At 33.1% G+C, this 20,943-nt stretch overlaps 1 protein-coding gene across 1 annotated transcript; it reads right to left on the bottom strand.

Annotated features, from left to right (window-relative positions):
- Positions 1–19,984: 19,984 nt before the first annotated feature.
- On the bottom strand, positions 19,985–20,694 carry LOC130805718 (uncharacterized). Its single transcript, XM_057670503.1, has 3 exons — positions 20,674–20,694; positions 20,275–20,542; positions 19,985–20,070 (listed from the first exon to the last, which is right to left on the bottom strand). Exons 1-3 carry the CDS (start codon positions 20,692–20,694, stop codon positions 19,985–19,987), a joined length of 375 nt encoding a protein of 124 aa, XP_057526486.1.
- Between the last annotated feature and the right edge of the window lie 249 nt (positions 20,695–20,943).

Here is a 20,943-nt window from a genome sequence, read left to right as displayed (position 1 = left end):
AGCTACTTTATGCGCTAAAGTGCCAAAAGCGCTTAAAAACCCTTAAAATCGCAACTTAACACGTAATTTCTAGCATATGACTATGATTTTAAATTCTAACCACTTCAACACAATAATATATACCAAATAGTGTTGTGTACCAAGTTTTGTGCAAAACAAACCAAGTTTGAGCTACTTTATGTGCAAAATTGCCAAAAAACACTCATAAAATCACAACTTAGCACGTAATTTCTAGCATATGACTATGATTTTCAATTCTAACCACTTCAACACAATAATATATACCAAATAGTGTTGTGTACCAAGTTTCGTGCAAAACAAACCAAGTTTGAGCTACTTTATGCGTGAAAGTCCAAAAAAAGCTTAAAAACCCATAAAATAGAATAGTGTTGCATTGTGTACCTTTACTGTTGTCCATTTCGGAAATGTGGCTTTAGATATAGATCCCATTTGTCCACGCACTTTCTTCATTGTGCTGAAACGCATGGGAAAATTAATACTATTTACATATATATATATATATATATATATATATATATATATATATATATATATATATATATATATATATATATATATATATATATATATATATATATATATATATATATATATATATATATATATATGTATATATATCTTTTTTGAAAAGATTAGGTTCAGAATTTTTGGAAGAATTCCTTACGGCGGAAGAAAAAGTCCTTTCTTTGATCTTACCAAGAGATTCTTCTACTTTATCAGGAGTCTATAGGGGGCGTGTTTGGTATTTGGATATTATTTGTATTCATAATTTGGCCAATGATGAATGATTTTGGTTATAAGACTATCTAAATGGAATGGAAATTATACCTAATATATATATATATATATATATATATATATATATATATATATATGTATATATATTACGTACACATTCAACAACGCTTTGAATTTTGTGTTGCGAGGCGGGCTTTGAGGTTTTTGTAATGAGTCGAAGACGTGCACAGTGTTCGTTAAGGACAAATGACCAAAAGTATCCAATGGATAAGAGATACGTTCAAAATCTCTCCTCTCAAAAATTGCCCATTGTCACTAGGACCAATAATTACTAATGGGCTCTCTAGAAAGCAGAATTGTTCCTTCTGTAGGTTTAGAATAATTGGGTCCTCCTCACTTATGCGAGATGCACAAGTGTGCAGCCATTTGCAATCTTGAGAGAGATCTTTTAGCTCCGCATCAGTCAAAATTGGAGTGATTGTTATCGACTTTGATCCAGTCGACACCTTTGCTGAGGAACCGATCTCTCTCCTAGATCCCTTTGGACTCTTTTGCTAATTAAATTTATACAATTAAATTAGTGTAAGGATGCAATTAAAAAAAAAATAAATAAGGTACAAATGATTATTACCATGTTAGTGAATCGGACCCAAGCATATGGCCATGTGACGAAACTACCTAAGGCATCTAATAGTTTCTCAAGGTTCCATTCTGGCATTGGAACCGGGAGTGAGAAATCTTTAAACCCCTTTAGAATAGTTTCCACGGTCACACTGATTTGGCCACTTGTAACAGGCATCAAATGCACTATTTGGCTCTCTTTGGTTGGCTGGGGTACACCATATGCAACCTCAGTTAATTCGCCATCACTAGCAACACCTAACTGAGGTAGCAAAAGAGAACAAGGAGTCGCCTCTTGAGAATTGTGTCGTTTAGTATAATAAGCATCATAATAAAATATTAAAACACGTTGCAATTTAAATTAATAAGTGCTTATATATTTAAAAACTATGTACCTATACTACTGGCTCCGAAGCTGGCTCCGGATTTTGAGCAACGGAGTACATGGTCTCCGGTGTGGGGTTTTGCCCTTTAGGGGTAGTAATGGGCTGGGGTGCTACGGGGGTAATGGGCTCGGGTGTTGGCTCGACCGAAGGATTAGGATCCCCATGTTGACTTTGTTGATCCTCGACAATCAGGTTTGCCAAGTCAACAGTGGGTGCTCCCATCTTCTGCAACACGAGTGGCAGTTTGGCGAGAACGTCCTTCGTAATTTCTGCTCGGAGGGTTGCTACTTCATCAGGTGGCATCGTTCGGGATTGAGTAGCAACACACTCTTTACCGAATTCCTTCTTTAACCCCACACGGACGCCTCCTTCTTCGACTACCCGCCCTCTATGGTCTTTCCCTAAGACCATATGCAATGCGTCAACATTGCCTCTTGGGGTGAACTCCCCCGTAGCTTCCTTTTCCTTTCAGCCCATCTGTTCAAATAAAAAGTAAATCAAAGCCAAAAAATACAAAACAAATTAAGAATATACTTAATAATTTCAAAACTCTTCACAACATCAGCAACTTTCTTTCTTTCCGGATCAGTAATGGTAAATTTACCATTTGCATCACGGAAATGAAGTCCGCAATACCAATCTCGCACCCAATCTTCAGCAGGAGTATTCGCGGATGCGGAGGTAGTCGTAGATGAGAGCGTGGATGGACTTTGATTGGGGTATAAACCCACATCCACCCACTCTTTTCGAACCTCATCGTACGTTTTTGGGCCCAAGCGATGGTAAAACTTCCTTTTGCTTGCTGATTCAAAAGCTTTACCACGATTTTCCTAATTAATCAATAGAAATTAAATGTCATATATGAGTTCAATGTTTGAATCAAAAGAAGTAAATTTAAATCAAAAGCTATAATATAATATTAAATACTTACAACTTCAATGGGAGTTGTTCTTTTGGCAACAAAAGCCTCCCAATTCTTCGATATGTGACCCCATATTTCCTAGGGCATCTTTGAAGGTGATTGCTCTTCACCTTCGTTTCCACCTTCGTTTCCCATTTTGACCTTTTTGGTCTTACGGACACGCTTCTTGGTAATCCAGCCAGTTACTAGCTGATTTAAAATCTCTGAATCTTTCAGCAACAGCTGAAAGAAACACATTCTTCTTCTCCTCATCGTTCTTGATGTGAAAAAGATTTTACAAAAGAAAAATTATACTCCCTCCGATCTTATGATATAGTCCCATTTGCTTGGGCACGGATATTAAGGGTTGTGTGGGGTCCATTAAAAAGGGTAAATAGTAAAGGGTAAGTAGTGAAGGATAAGTAGTGAAGGGTAGTTGGGTAAGTAAGGTATATGGGGGTATATTCGTAATTACTTGTGTAAACTAAGGATATTTAAGTAAAAAAGGATTGCCAAAAATAGAAATGGGACTAATTCAAAGGTTTTGCCAAATAAGGAAATGGGACTATATCATAAGATCGGAGGGAGTATTTATTAGTGTCAATTAAATTAATTTTAAAATGAAACTAAATGAATGAAAATAGTAAAGTTATTGCTTGCCACAATATCATCCCATAGAGAGTTATTCAAACCCTAATTTACAATATTATAATAAACCATCATAATCTATAAATTGTTCCAAAAATATGTATATTTTAATAAGAAGATTGTTTTAACCCAAATTAACCCTAATAATAATAAATTTAACCATAAACAACCCTAATTAAACCTAATTTACAAACTATAAAAAAATTATGATAAATTTAAAACTTAAAAACCATAATTACATACACATTCATAAATAAAATGAATAAATTACTTAAAAATATAACAAAACATGACATGTATGATAAATTTAAAACTTAAAAACAACAACTACATACACATTGATAAATTATGATAAATTTAAACCTAATTTACAAAAGCAAAATGAAAATTATACCTTGAATTTTCGTGGGTTTTTGGTTGTGTATAACCTATACAATGAAAAAAAAATAGTATAAAAAAAACTAAGCCTTAAAACACAATTAATGAAGCTTGAACAACAATGGGTTTGAGAACTAAGCTTTAAAAATTATACCTTGAAGAAGAGCAAGAACTAAGCCCAAATTTCGTGGGTTTAAGAAGAGCAACAACAATGGGTTCACTAGTGGAAAAAATGTCATTTGCTGCGGTTTTTTGGCCATAATATGCTGCGGTTTTTGCCCCAAGCATTAGTGATAGCAACAGATGGCCTATTTTAAATGCTGCAATTTAAAACCGCAGCAGAAAAGTGCATTATATGCTGCGGGCATCACAAAATCTGCAGCATCCGCATCATTTAGTTATACACTATATGCTGTGGGCATCGCAAAAACCGTAGCATATAGTCATACACTATATGCTGCGGGCAACCAAAAAACCGCAGCAAATAGTGTATGACTATATGCTGCGGTTTTTTGGTTGCCCACAGCATATATTATTTTTTTTCTTTTTTCGTTTAATACTAATAATAATCCAATAATAATGTACAATGTAATAAACCAAGTTTGAGCTACTTTAGGCGTAAAAGTGTCAAAAACACTTAAAAACCCATAAAATCGCAACTTAACACGTAATTTCTAGCATATGACTATGATTTTCAATTCTAACCACTACAACACAATAATATATTCAAAATAGTGTTGTGTACCAAGTTTCGTGCAAAAAAAACCAAGTTTGAGCTAGCGAAAGTGCCAAAAACACTTAAAAACCCATAAAATCGCAACTTAACACGTAATTTCTAGCATATGACTATGATTTTCAATCTAACCACTTCAACATAATAATATATCCCAAATAGTGTTGTGTGCCAAGTTTCGTGCAAAACAAACCAAGTTTGAGCTACTTTATGCGCAAAAGTGCCAAAAACACTTAAAAACCCATAAAATCGCAACTTAACACGTAATTTCTAGCATATGACTATGATTTTCAATTCTAACCACTTCAAAACAATAATTTATACCAAATGGTGTTGGGTATCAAGTTTGGTGCAAAACAAACCAAGTTTGAGCTATCAATAACAAAATCAGAACAGCAGTCTACCCGCTGACCAGCCTACCTTGCCGCGTGGTTTGAGCCTTAACCAAGGAGACCTGATCTCCATACATGGACCAAGACATCAAGGCCAAAGAACCATGATTTTGGTGCACACAGCTCACTAGGATACGAGCGCAAGGTGGCCTAGTCACTAATCAGTGCTGATCAGTGCCCAAAGTGTTCTAGTTGTTTTTAATTTTTGTTTTAAGAGGCATATTGTATAGCACATGATGTTTATATCCGTTAGATAGCTAGAAACCTATAAATAGAGGTTGTCTCTCATGTATATGGATTCAGTTTTTTGATTAATAAGAATTCTCACTTTATGCGCAAAAGTGCCAAAAACACTTAAAAACCCTTAAAATCTCAACTTAACACGTAATTTCTAGCATATGACTATGATTTAATATTCTAACCACTTCAACACACTAATATATACCAAATAGTGTTGTGTACCAAGTTTCGTGCAAAACAAACCAAGTTTGAGCTACTTTATGCGCAAAAGTGCCAAAAACGCTTAAAAACCCTTAAAATCGCAACTTAACACGTAATTTCTAGCATATGACTATGATTTTCAATTCTAACCACTTCAACACAATAATATATACCAAATAGTGTTGTGTGCCAAGTTTCGTGCAAAACAAACCAAGTTTGAGCTACTTTATGCGCGAAAGTGCCAAAAACACTTAAAAACCCATAAAATCGCAACTTAACACGTAATTTCTAGCATATGACTATGATTTTCAATTCTAACCACTTCAACACAATAATATATACCAAATAGTGTTGTGTACCAATTTTTGTGCAAAACAAACTAAGTTTGAGCTACTTTATGCGCAAAAGTCTAAAAAAAGCTTTAAAACCCATAAAATCGAATAGTTTTGCATTGTGTACATTTACTGCTGTCCATTTCGAATATGTGGCTCTGGATATAGATCCCATTTGTCCACGCACTTTCTTCATTGTGTTGAAACGCATGGGAAAAGTAATATATATATATATATATATATATATATATATATATATATATATATATATATATATATATATATATATATATATATATATATATATATATATATATATATATATATATATATATGTATATATATATATATATGTATATATATATATATATGTATATATATATATATATGTATATATATATATATATGTATATATATATATATATATGTATATATATATATATATATGTATATATATATATATATATGTATATATATATATATATATATATATATATATGTATATATATATATATATATATATATATATATATATATATATATATATATATGTATATATATATATGTAAATATATATATATATGTATATATATATATATATATGTATATATATATATATATATATATATATATATATATATATATATATATATATATATATATATATAACACTTAATTAAATCAAATTGGTAAAATAATTAATATTACGTACGCATTCAACAACGCTTTGAATTTTGTGTTACGAGGCGGGCTTTGATGTTTTTTTTATTAGTCGAAGACGTGCACAATGTTCGTTAAAGGAAAAATGATCAAAAGTATCCAATGCAAACTACAAACGCAAAGTAAAAAATCAACAATTTAGAGATTGTGTTAACCTAAAAATCAAAAGATAAGTTCAATTTCAAAATTAAAACTTACTCTTCCACATATGGAGTCAGAATGAACGTGTGTTTAGATGCAAGGGAATTCATCAAAGAAGTCTCAATGTATGCTTTCATCTGGATCATTTACACTTTTTGTGACACCCCGTAATTTTCAGGTCTAGAAATAAGTATAATATAATAAAATAAAGTATAACAAAATAAAATAAATAAGTGATACTAAATTATGCTACTTTATTTAGTTAATTATAAGTAATAAAGTAGGTTTAATTTTTAACGGTAACGAGTTTTATCGCATGACATTTTTTCTCGGTTGTGACAATAACACAATAATTACTGAATTAATTAATTAATTAATTAAACAAAAAAAATTTTAAGGAGGGAATGGAAGGGGGCAGCCGGTCATTGTGAGGAATGGGAGGAGTTTTTGTAACTCCTCTCATAAGTGGGATTTATAGCACAAATATGCCTTGTTTTTTTTTTGAATTGCCCATTATTAATTCTTAAGCCTCACATAATCACTCCATTCCTTTTGTTTTAGCAGCCACAAATTTCTAAAAAAAAATATTTCTCCTTACTTCCTTTGTGTTCGGCATTCTCAAGGGAAAAAAAAAAGAAATTTTTTTTTGGTTTGTTCAATTTAATCTTTCGTTCAAGGGGTAAGTTTAGTTGAATTGTTATTATAAATTTTATTCATAAGATTTCTAAGGTGAAATATATTTTATGTATGATGATATCCTATGATTTTTAGGAGGATTGAATATACATTCTTTTATATATATAATTTTCTCTACTAATCCTTTAATAAACTTCAATTTTGTTAAAAGGATTGAGTTATGTTTTTGATTTATATTCTTTAACAAAGTGTAATTTGTTAAAAGAATTAAGTTAATATTGATATTTAAATAAATTTCCTTTAAGATTCACATTTCTCTAACTAAATTACAATTTGTTAGTAGGAATTTTAATGGTATGGATCAAGTAGTGTAGTAATCTATGAAGTTATAAATCCTTTAGCAAAATTGGATTTTTGCTTGAGGGATTGTGTGTTTATGTATATGTCTTGATTCAAGAAGGATGATTTTTGTTTTATAATTCTCTACAAAATTTTAATTTGTTAAGAGAATTAAGTATTTAATCTAATTATCATAATTTGTGGAGTCTTAAGTCTCTTGAAGATCTTATGGATGGGTCTATTCTTTTTATTTTTATAACTCTTATGCTTTGATGATGGGGTTTTTGTGTATGAATATATATGAATAATAATAGCAACAATAATAATGAAATGAGAGTTCCGGACAGTAGCTGCTGTCTCGGTATTGGTGCCGGCTCGGAAAACGTTAGTCGTTTCCGTTGTTGGTTTATGCATCCGATGTGTTTTTTTTTTAAAACTCGTTATACGTTTAAAATAATTAAAAATAGTAAATGGATGTTAGAATTTATGAAATTTGGTACCCAAAGTAATTGACGCGTTCCGATTGAATGGCGAAGTCGGATTTTTCATTTGAATTTTTTAATCTGCCCGAAATGGCCCTTAAAGTTTCTGGTCAGAAATTGTAATTTGGAATCTTTGGAAAAATGATGAAAACATTTAAAATTATCAAGTCTTAGTGAGGGTATGCATACATTAGCCTTTGGCAACCTGAACAGGACGGGCAACGTCTTAGGTCGGTGGTTGCCTTGGGATTAGCTCTCCCAAGTGTATTCCACCAAAAATATTTGAAATTATACTTGAACGACCCGAACAGGACGGACAACGTTACAAGTTGGAATTATCTAAAAATAAATGGTTTATACTTGAACGACCCGAACAGGACGGGCAACGTTACAAGATTGGAAATATTGAATAAAGAATATGTATTAGAGCCTTTGCATGCTAGGGTAAACACAATGCTTGTATTCAACCTGTTTGATATATGTATGAAGTCTCTGACGTGTATTGGTTGTTCTTTGGAATCTGCTACGTGTTGTCATACGACGTGCAGTAGGTTGATTGCAGGTGGGGGCTGGAGTGAGGACTCAGCTTAGAACCCGTAACCATCAAGTCTAAGACATACTTTGTAATAAGTTTATGAGTCGAAATAACTCAGTTTATGTAACGAAAGTTTAAGACGTTTTTCTTTTTACCTCGTACAACTTTTTAGCTAGTCTACAGGCCGGTAGGCTCTCGATTTGTATGTAAAGACTTCCGCTGACTTGTTTTATTTTGTTTGGCGTTGTTTCCTGCGTTGACCATATTCCTTTACCATTGGAACGTTGACGATCCGAGTGGAAAATGAATTTTCTTGTGTCCGTTTGTGAACCGCAATAATGTTTTCACATGATTTTCCGGGTCACTTAAACCGGGTCGTCACACTTTTAGTACTCGAAATCGACTCAAGACAAAACCATCAAATTTTTATTGGAGGTTCGCAAGAATTTAGCTCCTCGTAAGCCGCACTAAACTCACAAATAAGAAAATTTTGTCGGTAATTCGGTTATTAAAACAATTTAACAACAATGCCTAACTTGTAAGATAATGAACATCACCTCATGTAGACATGGATAAGAGCTATATTCAACATCTCTCCTCTCAAAAATTGCCCAATGTCACTAAGACCAATAATTACAAATAGGCTCTCTAGAAAGCAGAATTGTTCCTTTTGCAGGTTTAGAATGATTGGGTCCTCCTCACTTATGCACAAGTGTGCAGCCATTTGCAATCTTGAGAGAGATCTTTTAGCTTCGCATCAGTAAAAATTGGAGTGATTGGCATCGACTTTGACCCAGTCGACACCTTTGCTAAGGAACCGATCACTCTCCTAGATCCCTTTGGACTCTTTTGCTATTTATATTTATACAATTAAATTAGTTTAAGCATGAAATCAAAACAATAAAAATAAATAAGGTACAAATGATTATTACCATGTTAGTGAATTGGATCCAAGCAAATGGCCTTGTGACGAAACTACCTAAGGCGTCTAATAGTTTCTCAAGGCTCCATTCTGGCATTGGAACCGGGAGTGAGAAATCTTCAAACCCCTTTAGAATAGTTTCCACGGTCACACTGATTTGGCCACTTGTAACAGGCATCAAATGCACTATTTGGCCCTCTTTGGTTGGCTAGGCCACACCATATGCAACCTCAGTTAAGTCGCCATCACTAGCAACACCTAACTGAGGCAGTAAAAGAGAACAAGGAGTCGCCTCCTGAAAATTGTGTCGTTTAGTATAATAAGCATCATAATAAAATATTAAAACGCGTTGCAATTTAAATTAATAAGTGCTTATATATTTAAAAACTATGTACCTGTACTATTGGCTCCGAAGCTGGCTCCGGATTTTGAGCAACGGAGTACATGGTCTCCGGTGTGGGGTTTTGCCCTTTAGGGGTAGTAATGGGCTGGGGTGCTACGGGGGTAATGGGCTCGGGTGTTGGCTCGACCGAAGGATTAGGATCCCCATGTTGACTTTGCTGATCCTCGACAATCAAGTTTGCTAAGTCAACAGTGGGTGCTCCCATCTTCTGCAACACAAGTGCCAGTTTGGCGAGAACGTCCTTCGTAATTTCTGCTCGGAGGGTTGCTACTTCATCAAGTGGCATCGTTCGGGATTGAGTAGCAACACACTCTTTACCGAATTCCTTCTTTAACCCCACACGGACGCCTCCTTTTTCGACTACCCGCCCTCTATGGTCTTTCCCTAAGACCATATGCAATGCGTCAACATTGCCTCTTGGGGTGAACTCCCCCGTAGCTTCCTTTTCCTTCCAACCCATCTGTTCAAATAAAAAATGACATATATAACAATTAGTATAAGTAAATCGAAGCCAAAAAATACAAAACAAATCAAGAATATACTTAATAATTTCAAAACTCACCACAGCATCAGCAACCTTCTTCGTTCCCGGATCATTAATGGTAAATTTACCACTTGCATCTCGGGAATGAAGCCTGCAATACCAATCTCGCACCTGATCTCCAGCAGGAGTATTCACGGATGCGGAGGTAGTCTTAGATGAGAGCGTGGATGGACTTTGATTGGGGTATAAACCTGCATCCACCCACTCTTTTCGAACCTTATCGTACGTTTTTGGGCCCAAGCGATGGTAGAAATTCCTTTTGCTTGCTGATTTAGAAGCTTTACCACGCTTTTCCTAATTAATCAATAGAAATCAAATGTCATATATTAGTTTAATGATTGAATCAAAAGAAGTAAATTCAAATCAAAACCTATAATATAATATGGAATACTTACAACTTCAATAGGAGTTGTTCTTTTGGCAATAAAAGCCTCCCATTCCTTCTTTGATATGTGACTCCATATTTCGTAGGGCATCTTCGGAGGTGCTTGCTCTCCATCTTCGTTTTTTCGTGTTGACCTTTTTGGTCGTACGGGCACGCTTCTTCGTGATCCAGCCAGTAACTTGCTTGGATTTGAAATCTCTGTATCTTTCAGCAACAGCTGAAAGAAACACATTCTTCTTCTCCTCATCGCTCTCGATGTGAAAAAGATTCTACAAAAAAAAATTATATTTATTAGTGTCAATTAAATTAATTTTTAAATGAAACTAAATGAATAAAAATAGTAAAGTTGCTTACCACAGTATCATTCCATAGAGAATTCTTCAAACCCTCTGGAACCTCGTTCCATGCGTGCAATTTGGAAATCTTGCGGATACATAGGCCCACTTGTTTTCCATATTGCCTACGCCATTTTCCGCAAGGTTGACCCAATGCATTGTTTTCCAAATGCATGGGTTCTGTGACTTTGAGGTTTTTCGTAGGACCTCGCCCTTTTCTTTTCTTACTGGTAGTGGGAGCATCCATTAGTGGGGCGTCTTCAATCTCAAAATCATTGTTAAGTGGTAGAGCGTCTTCAGCCATACGCTCGTATCTCAATATTTGGTTCTCTTTAGTGTCGTAATTTTGATGCTCATTATCCGAGATCTCAATCTCGGGGACAATTTCGTCTCTGAAAAGATGCATTTTATAAGTAATAATAAGAATATGATTATGATTTACAATTCTAATACGTTCAACACAATAATATATACTAAATAGTGTTGTGTGCAAAGTTTCATGCAAAACAAACAAAGCTTGAGCTACTTTATGCGCGAAAGTACCAAAAGAGCTTAAAAAAACCTTAAAATCGCAACTTACCAAGTAATATTAAAAATATGACTATGATTTACAATTCTAATACGTTCAACACAATAATATATACTAAATAGTATTGTGTGCAAAGTTTCATGCAAAACAAACCAAGTTTGAGCTACTTTATGAACGAAAGCGCCAAAAAACTTTTAAAAGCTTAAAATTCATAACTTGTGAATCACTTAATTCAAATGTATTCCTTCCGTGTGATCTACACGCATATAACCAACATTTACATCATCTTGATCCACTTATTTTGGATTGATAAAGGGCGAGGAGTCTTCAAAAGCTTCATATTCTTCCTCATCCTCAACATCACCTATACCAAGGATGCTTCTTTTTTTCGATACAACAATAGACCATTTTTTATCAGACGGGTCTACAATGTAGAATACTTGCTTGGCTTATGTGGCTAGTATGAATGGCTCCTGACTAACACGCAAACGAGCTAAATCTACAAGAGTGAATCCACAAGGGTCGTCATTTTTTATGCATCGTCAATTATTATCTACCCACTTACATTTGAAAAGACCAATAGTGAAAGTAGAGTAGTCAAGCTCCCATATTTCATGTACCAGTCCGTAGTATACCAATTTAGCATCAACCGGCGCGTGATCCTTGGCACTCGCGTAAAATGTAGATGATGCCAAAATAGAAACCCCACTATTTTGTAGATAAGATGACTTCTTGTCTTGACCCTTAGTCCAAAATGTGAACCCATTGACATCGTAACCCTCATATTTGTTGACATCATCACGAGGACCAAAAGCTAACCACTTAACACTTTCGGATACACCCTTGAGTTCTTCGCTTATTACTCGATTATGAAACCAATCAATAAACGTCTTGTTATGCAATTGCATCAATCCCCTATCCCCTTTAGAAGGATGAACTTCCGAAATATATCTAAATGCTCACTCAAAAAAGGATGAACTTCCGGAATATGATGCAACACATACAAGTGTGCTTGTAGAAGGCTGTCTCGAGGAGGTGTGACCGATTTGGAGCCAATTGTTCCTTTTACTTCAAGGCTTCCTTCATGTCGAGAGGTGGAAAGTCCAATAGGCTTTGCCATGGCCAAATACTCGGCTATAAAGTTACTAATCTCATGTTGTTGTGCCTTGAATCATACTCCCCTCGGGTTGTGCTGGATTCCTCACCTTGTTTTGTAAAACACCCATATGTCTTTCAAAAGGATAACACCACCTTAAAAAAACTAAACCCAAAAGCTTGATCTCACGAACGAGATAGACAATAAGATGAACCATTATGTCAAAGAAAGAAGGTGGAATATACATCTCAAACTTGCATAAAGTTACAATCACGTCAACTTGAAGAGCATCAAGTTTAAAGCGATCAAGAACTTTACTACAAATTGTGTTGAAGAACGAACATAGCTCGGTAATAGCATATCTTACATGTTTTGGCAGTATTCCACGGATTGCAATTGGTAAGAACACTTGCATCATTACATGGCAATCGTGAGATTTCATGCTTCCCAACTTCAGCTCACCATTTAGGGTCACAAATCTCTCTATGTTGGATGAGTACCAGACGGAACCTTAATGCCATACAAAGACTCACAAAATGTCTGCTTCTCTGCTTTGGACAATGTGTAGCAAGCTGGAGGCAAATAAAATTTGTCATTACTCATCTTCTTATTACCGCCCTTTCCCTTGTTACTGCCACCAACTTCATCAGCTCTATTTCTTTTCTTACTCATCTTAACATGTGCCCACAACTCCGGACGAAGACCCTTACATTCAAACCAATCTCGCACGGCCCTAACATCCTTTGTCTTACCCGGAATGTTCATGAGAGTCCCAAGTATGACATTGCATACATTTTTCTCTATATGCATAACGTCAAGAGAATGCCTAACCTGTAGATCTCTCCAATATGGAAGCTTCCAAAAGATTGATTCTTTTTTCCATTATCGGTCTTCACCACCTTGAACTTGCCCTGTTTTACCAAATAAAGTCTCAACTCCCTTAACCTGTTCATAAACCTCATAACCGGTCAACGGTCGACGAGCTACACGGTCCTCAACCTCCCCGTTGAACATTTTCTTCTTCTTACGATATTGGTGATCTCGTGGAAGGAACTTTCGATGGTTCATGAATACGTGTTTGCACTTAGGAATCCACGTGGATTCCATGTCATCGATACATATTGGGCATGCTTTCTTCCCTTTGTTCTTATACCCCGATAAATTGCCATATGCTGGAAAATCATTAACGGTGCATAAAAGCATTGCACGCAAGGTGAACTCCTCATTAGCATATGCATCAAACACGGAAACGCCTTCATCCCACATCTTTCTCAAATCCTCAACGAGAGGTGCAAGATATACATCTAGGTCATTACCAGGTTGTTTAGGACCCGAGATAAAAGGCGAAAGTATAATTTACTTACGCTTCATAAACAACCAAGGTGGCAAATTATAGATCACTAACAGTACCGGCCAAGTACTATGTTGAGAACTAAGATTGCCAAATGGGTTCATTCCATCCGTACACAGTCTGAGCCTTAAATTACGAACCTCATCCCCAAAAGTCTTATGCAACCTATCAATACTCTTCCATTCCGGAGAATCAGATGGATGTGTGAGCAAGTGACCTTTCTTCACCCTATCTACATGCCACCTTAAATTTAACGCATCTTTCTTTATAGAAAACAAGCGCTTGAATCTAGGTATTATTGGAAGATACCACAATGCCTTAGCCGGGGGCCCTTTAGCATCCCGATCCCCTTTACGCTTGTAGCGCGATAACCCACACCTAGGACACTCTTCTAAGTTCTCGTTTTTATTCCGATACAACACACAATCATTCGGACACGCATGAATCTTCTGCTACTCTAAGCCGAAAGGACACATGAGCTTTTTGGCATAATATGTCGACTTTGAAAGTTCATTTCCATCAAGAAGCATCTCATCTAACGCTTCTAATAACATTGTGAAACTAGCATCACTCCAATTGAACTTTGACTTAATGATGAAAATTGGCAACACTGCTGTTAGTTTGGTGAACTTTGTACATCCAGGGTACAAAGGCTTTTGAGAAGCCTCTGTCAACAAGTGAAAAACACAAGAACGTTTTCCTAACTCATCCTCGACTCCATCCATCATCTCATCAACACGATCCACATCCTCATCGACATTCTCTTCATCTGTCTCATACCCATTAACATGATTTACTACATCCTTATTGACATCAGCCACATTATTGACGTCCTTAACAACATTTTTCTCTTTGTAAACTCCCTCCTCACGATGCCAAACCCAAACATGATATTGAGGCCTAAACCCACGTCGAAGTATGTGCTCCCTAAGGATATCAACACTATCTACCTTTGATACATTGCCACAACTGAGACATGGGCAATAAAAACCAACTCCCCCCGTCCTAAGTTGATGTTCAACCGCAATACTACAAAATTCTAATACGCCATCAATATCCGACGATTCAATGCTTCCATACATCCAAGAACGATCTTTTGTCATCCTAATTAGAGTGGTTAATTAATTCAAAACAAAATTAATACACAACTTTTAACATATATACTTATTTATAACAAATATATTTAACCCTAAAAATATATAATTTAAATAATTAACATTGTATACATCATACTTCATATACTTCACATTCTAATTCTATATAACCAAACATATTCTAATTATATACTTCATACTTCAATATTAAGCACTACATTGTAAATAAAATCATATCCAAAATATAAATAATAAAATTAAATCATTTAACCTTAGAAATATAAGTATTCTAATTCTAATAATTAAAGACAAATATAACAACAAACCACCTTTTTAACAAAATATGCAAATAATTAACAAACCACACAAACCATATTCACAAATAATTACTTAATATGCAAATAATTAACAAACCACATTTTTAACTAAATAACTAAATTACAAAAGAAACAATAAAAATATAAACTTGCAAATTTACAAAACAAATAGAAATTACCTTGATTTCGTGGGTTATGTAATAATCTACAAAGAAAAACAAAAAACAATTAGCCCTAATTTTCGTATGTTATGAACCTGCAAAAAACTTAAAGGTTTGAGAATTTAAAAAGAGAAATAATACCTTAATTCGTGAGTTTTGAAAATGAACAAGACCAAATGCTTTTGGTTTCAAAGGGTTTTGAAGAATGATGAACAGTAGAAGTCGTGGGAGAGGAAGAATAGTCGAGCAGATGATGAACAAGTAGAGGGTTTATGAAAATTCGAAGTTTAATCGTTTGAAGTATGAGAAATTTCGAAGGAAGAAGAACCGTTGTGCGTGTGTTTGTGGTTTATGAAACAGTAGGCTTCGTTTATGAAAATATACGTTAAAAGGTGCCATTTTAAATTAGTCAATTGCTGCGGTCATACAAAGAACCGCAGCATTTGATTTCTTCAATGACTATTTGATGCGGGCAATTAAGAAACCGTAGCATTTGATCATTTTTTTTGTTTCTAAATTCTTTTTCCTATTTATTGCTGCGTATATAAAAAACCGCAGCAATGACATGCAGCAGATACGTTTTTTTCCACTAGTGCGTTTTTCGTGGGGTATGTAAGCAGATGATGAAGAAGAGCAAGAAGAGCAAGAATGATGAAGAAGAGCAAGAACTAAGATGATGAAGAAGAGCAAGAACTAAGATGATTGTAGCTTGAAGAAATAGTCGAGCGTTTGAAGGTTTGAAGAAGATAGTAGGTTTAATGAAACAGAAGAAAGGTTTTGCATTGTAACGTTAAAAGGCGCGTTTTTAAAAGGGTTAAATGCTGCGGGCAACCTTAAAACCGCAGCATTTGATGTGTACAAATGGTTATATGCTGCGGGCACCATAAAAACCGCAGCATTTGTTGTCTGTTTTTTTTCCTAATCTTTTTCCTATTTATTGCTGTGTACATAAAAACTGCAGCAAATGATTAGCAGCAGATACGTTTTTTTCCACTAGTGAAACGTTGCGTTTTAAGGTCTTTTTCTTAACCGAACTTTGTTAAATTATTTTTTTCGACTTTATAACTTTGATTTATATGTTTTGAGACATATTATATTTATGAATATTATTATCAACTTTAAAGTGTATTTTTAGCTAATTTTGAATCAAAACTAAGCTAAATTTCAATACCAAACCTTAAGCAAACTTACCCATTATTTTGATGTACACCTACTAGCACCAAAATAGGATAAAATTAAGCTAAAAATCAGCTCCAAACAGCCCCTACAACCAGCCCTCTCTTCCCCTAAGAAAACATCATCATTTCACTATATCTTCACTTACACAAGCCATCTAAAGGTTCTTACACCTATCCTAGCCTACCTAGACTTGCATGCACCACCATTAATCCATTTTAAGCATGATAAACCCCCCAAATTAGCCCCTACAAGCTGATTATTCCCCTCCCCATGTCCCTTTGATTTTTACTCATCCTTCCTCCTTAATATACACTTAAACACATTCCTAACTTTCCTTTTTTTTTTCCCTTATGTTCTTTATGTTTTTAGTTGAAGAATTCCTTAAAGAACAAGCTTAACATCATCCATTTTCAAGTCAAGTTCATCAAATTTTCTCTCTTAAGGTAAGGTTTGTCCATTTAAAAAAAAAAGGGGATGAATTTTTACCCATCACCTTATTAACTTGAGTTTTGTTCAAATACGTTGAGAAGTATTTTTTTTTTCTCTTTCAAGCTTGAATTATCATTTTTCAAGAACTATTTTGGGAGATTATCATTCTTGGAGCTTCTTGAAGAATATATTGTTTTGGGAAGATTTTCTTATTTTATTCTCTATTTTGGTTTTAGTACCACTTGATAGCTAAAATGATACACAGTCTTAACTTTTTTACTATGTGACATTTATATTATATCTACTTGAATATGTGAAAGATATGACAATATGCTAGATTGATTTAATTTTATCTTGCATGTTCACTCAAAGTAAGAACTACATTTTTTTTTGTGTTACAAGTAAAAATAAAGTGTTTATTATAATTTTAAGTATATGCATGTTATAAATTGAAAATTTATGATGTTTTTATGTATAATAATGTTAGAAATGTTATTTACATGTTTATACTTAAAATTATAATATTATAAATATTCAAGTATTGTGAATATCACCCGAAATTGGTATTAAATTAAAGTCACGAAAGAAAAATACATAAATCTGAAAAATTTTCATTTATATAATGTTATTGATGGATATATATTTTATTATGTGTATTTTTACTTTAATGTTCATGCATGTAAATTTTATGAATTTCTATTATGTAAAAATACGTAAAAACGGTGTTTTGTGATGTTTTTGTGATGTTCTTGTTGTGAATAATTTTTGTGTGGGCTTAGGAACTTTATGAGTATATTTTATATGAACTTTACGGTAGTTAAAAGTTAGAAAATCATTTAGGTTCATTTTCATCAATTAATTTAATTAAAATGGTAAATTATGGAATTTTAAGTAATAAAATATGTTCGAATATATTAAAAGGGGTTAAATATATTATTAATGGATATATTAGTTAATAAAATCATATTATTATGTCTCCTACAAGTTTGAACCAGAATATAAACTTTTGGTATTTTTTACTAAGTGTTGGCTATTTACCAAAAAAACACAAAAATGTTAAAATATGAAATAAATACTATATGGACTCTTTTGGACTTGAAATATTTATGAGACTCTTATATGGATAGTTTATTTGGAATTTAATCATTGGATAAGCTTATACAACCATCTATTGACCCTTGTGCATTTTAAATAAAAAGGAAAATCTAAAACCGATAAAATATAAAATAAATATTAAACGAACTATTTTGGACTTGAATTTTTATGAGACACTCTCATATACAGTAGGATTATATGAAAACCCTTGGACAAACTTTCATGGACATTTAAGGACATTAATAATTTTATGACGGTTTATCAGTAAATTGGCAAAACAATTTAGTTAAAATGCATAGGCTCGTTTTTATTAAACTTTCTGGTCCGAAACTAAGTTCACATAGCTTCTGGACATCTAATATATTTTTTAGAATATTTTTTATTGGTTATTATGGATTTTTATTTAATTTATATGTTTAATCGATAAAAATTCCTTATTAAATATTACGAAATTTTTCCCTTATGTTTTATAAGTTCATATAGTCTTGTAAAGAACTTATATAGCCCCTAGAACCTTGTCCTAATTTGTGAATTTTTTTTATGATAATCTCTTAATTATCGAATTAGTAAATATGTTGACTTTTCCTTTAAAGGACGTTGACTTGAAGTTTGACTAGACTAGGGTTGACTTATAGCAATGTGAAATAAATAACATGGAGTCTTGTTTGAAATTATGTGTACTTGGATGAATGACTCTGATAGTAAGCAAATGTCGAACCACGGACTGGCGTCTAATCCCACGCCCGTGTTTCCCGGCACGTAGAAATGCGGGGTTAGACAGGGGGTCCGAAAGAGTCCCATCCCATAGAAGCTCGAGCATAAAAATTGGTGGAGTGACGGCTCCCATCACAGTTAGAGTGTGGAACATGTTCCTCCTCTAGCCAGACCCTTACATATATGAGATAGTCATTATTATGTATGTTGTGCAAATGTGAAGCCATTGAATGAACCTTATAGTTACCAGGTGTAGGTGACTGTAGCCAATACGTTATTTACATTCGTGTGATGAATGTAAAAATTGTTGAAAATATTCCAGAATTGAAAATGAAAAACGAGAATCAAGGAACTTAAAATCAAGGCTTGCAATGTACTTTTGCATATCTCTTGAATATATTATGATTATCATATTTTTATATTGTTGAGTAGTTTGTACTCGGCGTTAGGTGCTGAATCCGATTCAAACGACTGTCATCTGTATCATGGATGGCAGTATTTTGCAGGAACGTTTAGCTTCAGGTTTCAATCTAGGCCGCAACATATACTATATATCGAGAACTTAGTTGCTTTTGTACCTTTCATGATGACTTGATTATGATGTATCTCTTTTTTTATTTTGAACAAACAATATTCCTTATCAGATATAATATTTTACTATTTTATTTTAAAGAATTTTAGTTTGTATGATTTGAAGTTTTTTTAACAGTTTGGCATTTGAGACTTCCGCTACATTATTGTATTAGATATTATTATTATTATTATTATTATTATTATTATTATTATTATTATTATTATTATTATTATTATTACTATTATTATTATTATTATTATTATTATTATTATTATTATTATTATTATTATTATTATTATTATTATTATTATTATTATTGTTGTTGTTGTTGTTGTTGTTATTGTGATTAAATGTTAATCTTGTATCGAGAATGCCGCTACTATTACAGTTAAGATATCATCATATATAGTATTTACACGGTATCATACAACTTCAAATTGATTGTTTGTTTGTTTGCCACTTCAACAACGCTGTATTCAACGACCTCGCCAATAATGTCTATAATAATAATAATATTTTAAATAATGTCTACTATTCAAATTTTATATATATATATATATATATATATATATATATATATATATATATATATATATATATATATATATATATATATATATATATATATATATATATATATATATATATATATATAACTAAATTGAGTATAAATAAAACAATGAAAATAAAGAGGAAAATTACCTATAAGAAGACTAGGGTCACATTCTTCTGCTAAAATTTTATTGAAAGACATAAATTTTATTTCATAAGGTGGTACTACTAAATCTTGACATACTTTTAAGGAAGTGTACTTTGCAAAATAAATTTTATATTCATGTTCTGAAACCTTATAATCACTCTTATTTTTGTAAATTTTAAAGTTGCTCAAGGAATATGATTTTCCCTCCTCTAGTCGAGATCCATAAGTTTCATAATTGTAGCAAGCAATGGAGGCTTGAATTGTAGTACTCTGAGATTGGAAAAAAAAAATATAAGAGACATTGATTAATACAATATTATAGCAGTAATTAGTGAGAGTAACCCTTTTAAACTGGTTGATAAATTACATAATTCCTTTTGTTAAATAACAAAATGATTTACCTCACCATCCATCAAGATCATGTGTTACGCACTTCCTTTACTTTGTCCCTTACCCATATCTTCCATTGATTTCCATGTATATACGACGTTAGCCTTAATTTTCAACAAACCCTTTGATTCTTTAATCTCAAAAAGTTTTTTAAATGGTAAACTCATTTTTGCTTCAACAAATAAATAGTGCTTTTTAATTTGACCAATATTTTAAGTGATATCTAATATTATCAAGTAATGAGTGTATATTATTTATAGTGTTATAAGCTTTCAATGTTG

This window comes from Amaranthus tricolor, chromosome 2 (assembly GCF_026212465.1).
Source record: "Amaranthus tricolor cultivar Red isolate AtriRed21 chromosome 2, ASM2621246v1, whole genome shotgun sequence".
NCBI classification, from domain to species: Eukaryota; Viridiplantae; Streptophyta; class Magnoliopsida; order Caryophyllales; family Amaranthaceae; genus Amaranthus; species Amaranthus tricolor.
Note: the sequence above shows the minus strand (reverse complement) of the source record. Positions and strands in the feature narration are given on the sequence as shown.

Excerpts from the sequence above, each read along its gene's own strand:
- LOC130805718 (XM_057670503.1), bottom strand. The coding sequence starts at position 20,694 with ATGATCTTGATGGATGGTGAG. Across the intron at positions 20,543-20,673 it reads TGATCTTGATGGATGGTGAG|AGTACTACAATTCAAGCCTC; the intron begins GTAAATCATTTT and ends TTCCAATCTCAG. Across the intron at positions 20,071-20,274 it reads TGACCCTAGTCTTCTTATAG|ACATTATTGGCGAGGTCGTT; the intron begins GTAATTTTCCTC and ends TTATTATTATAG.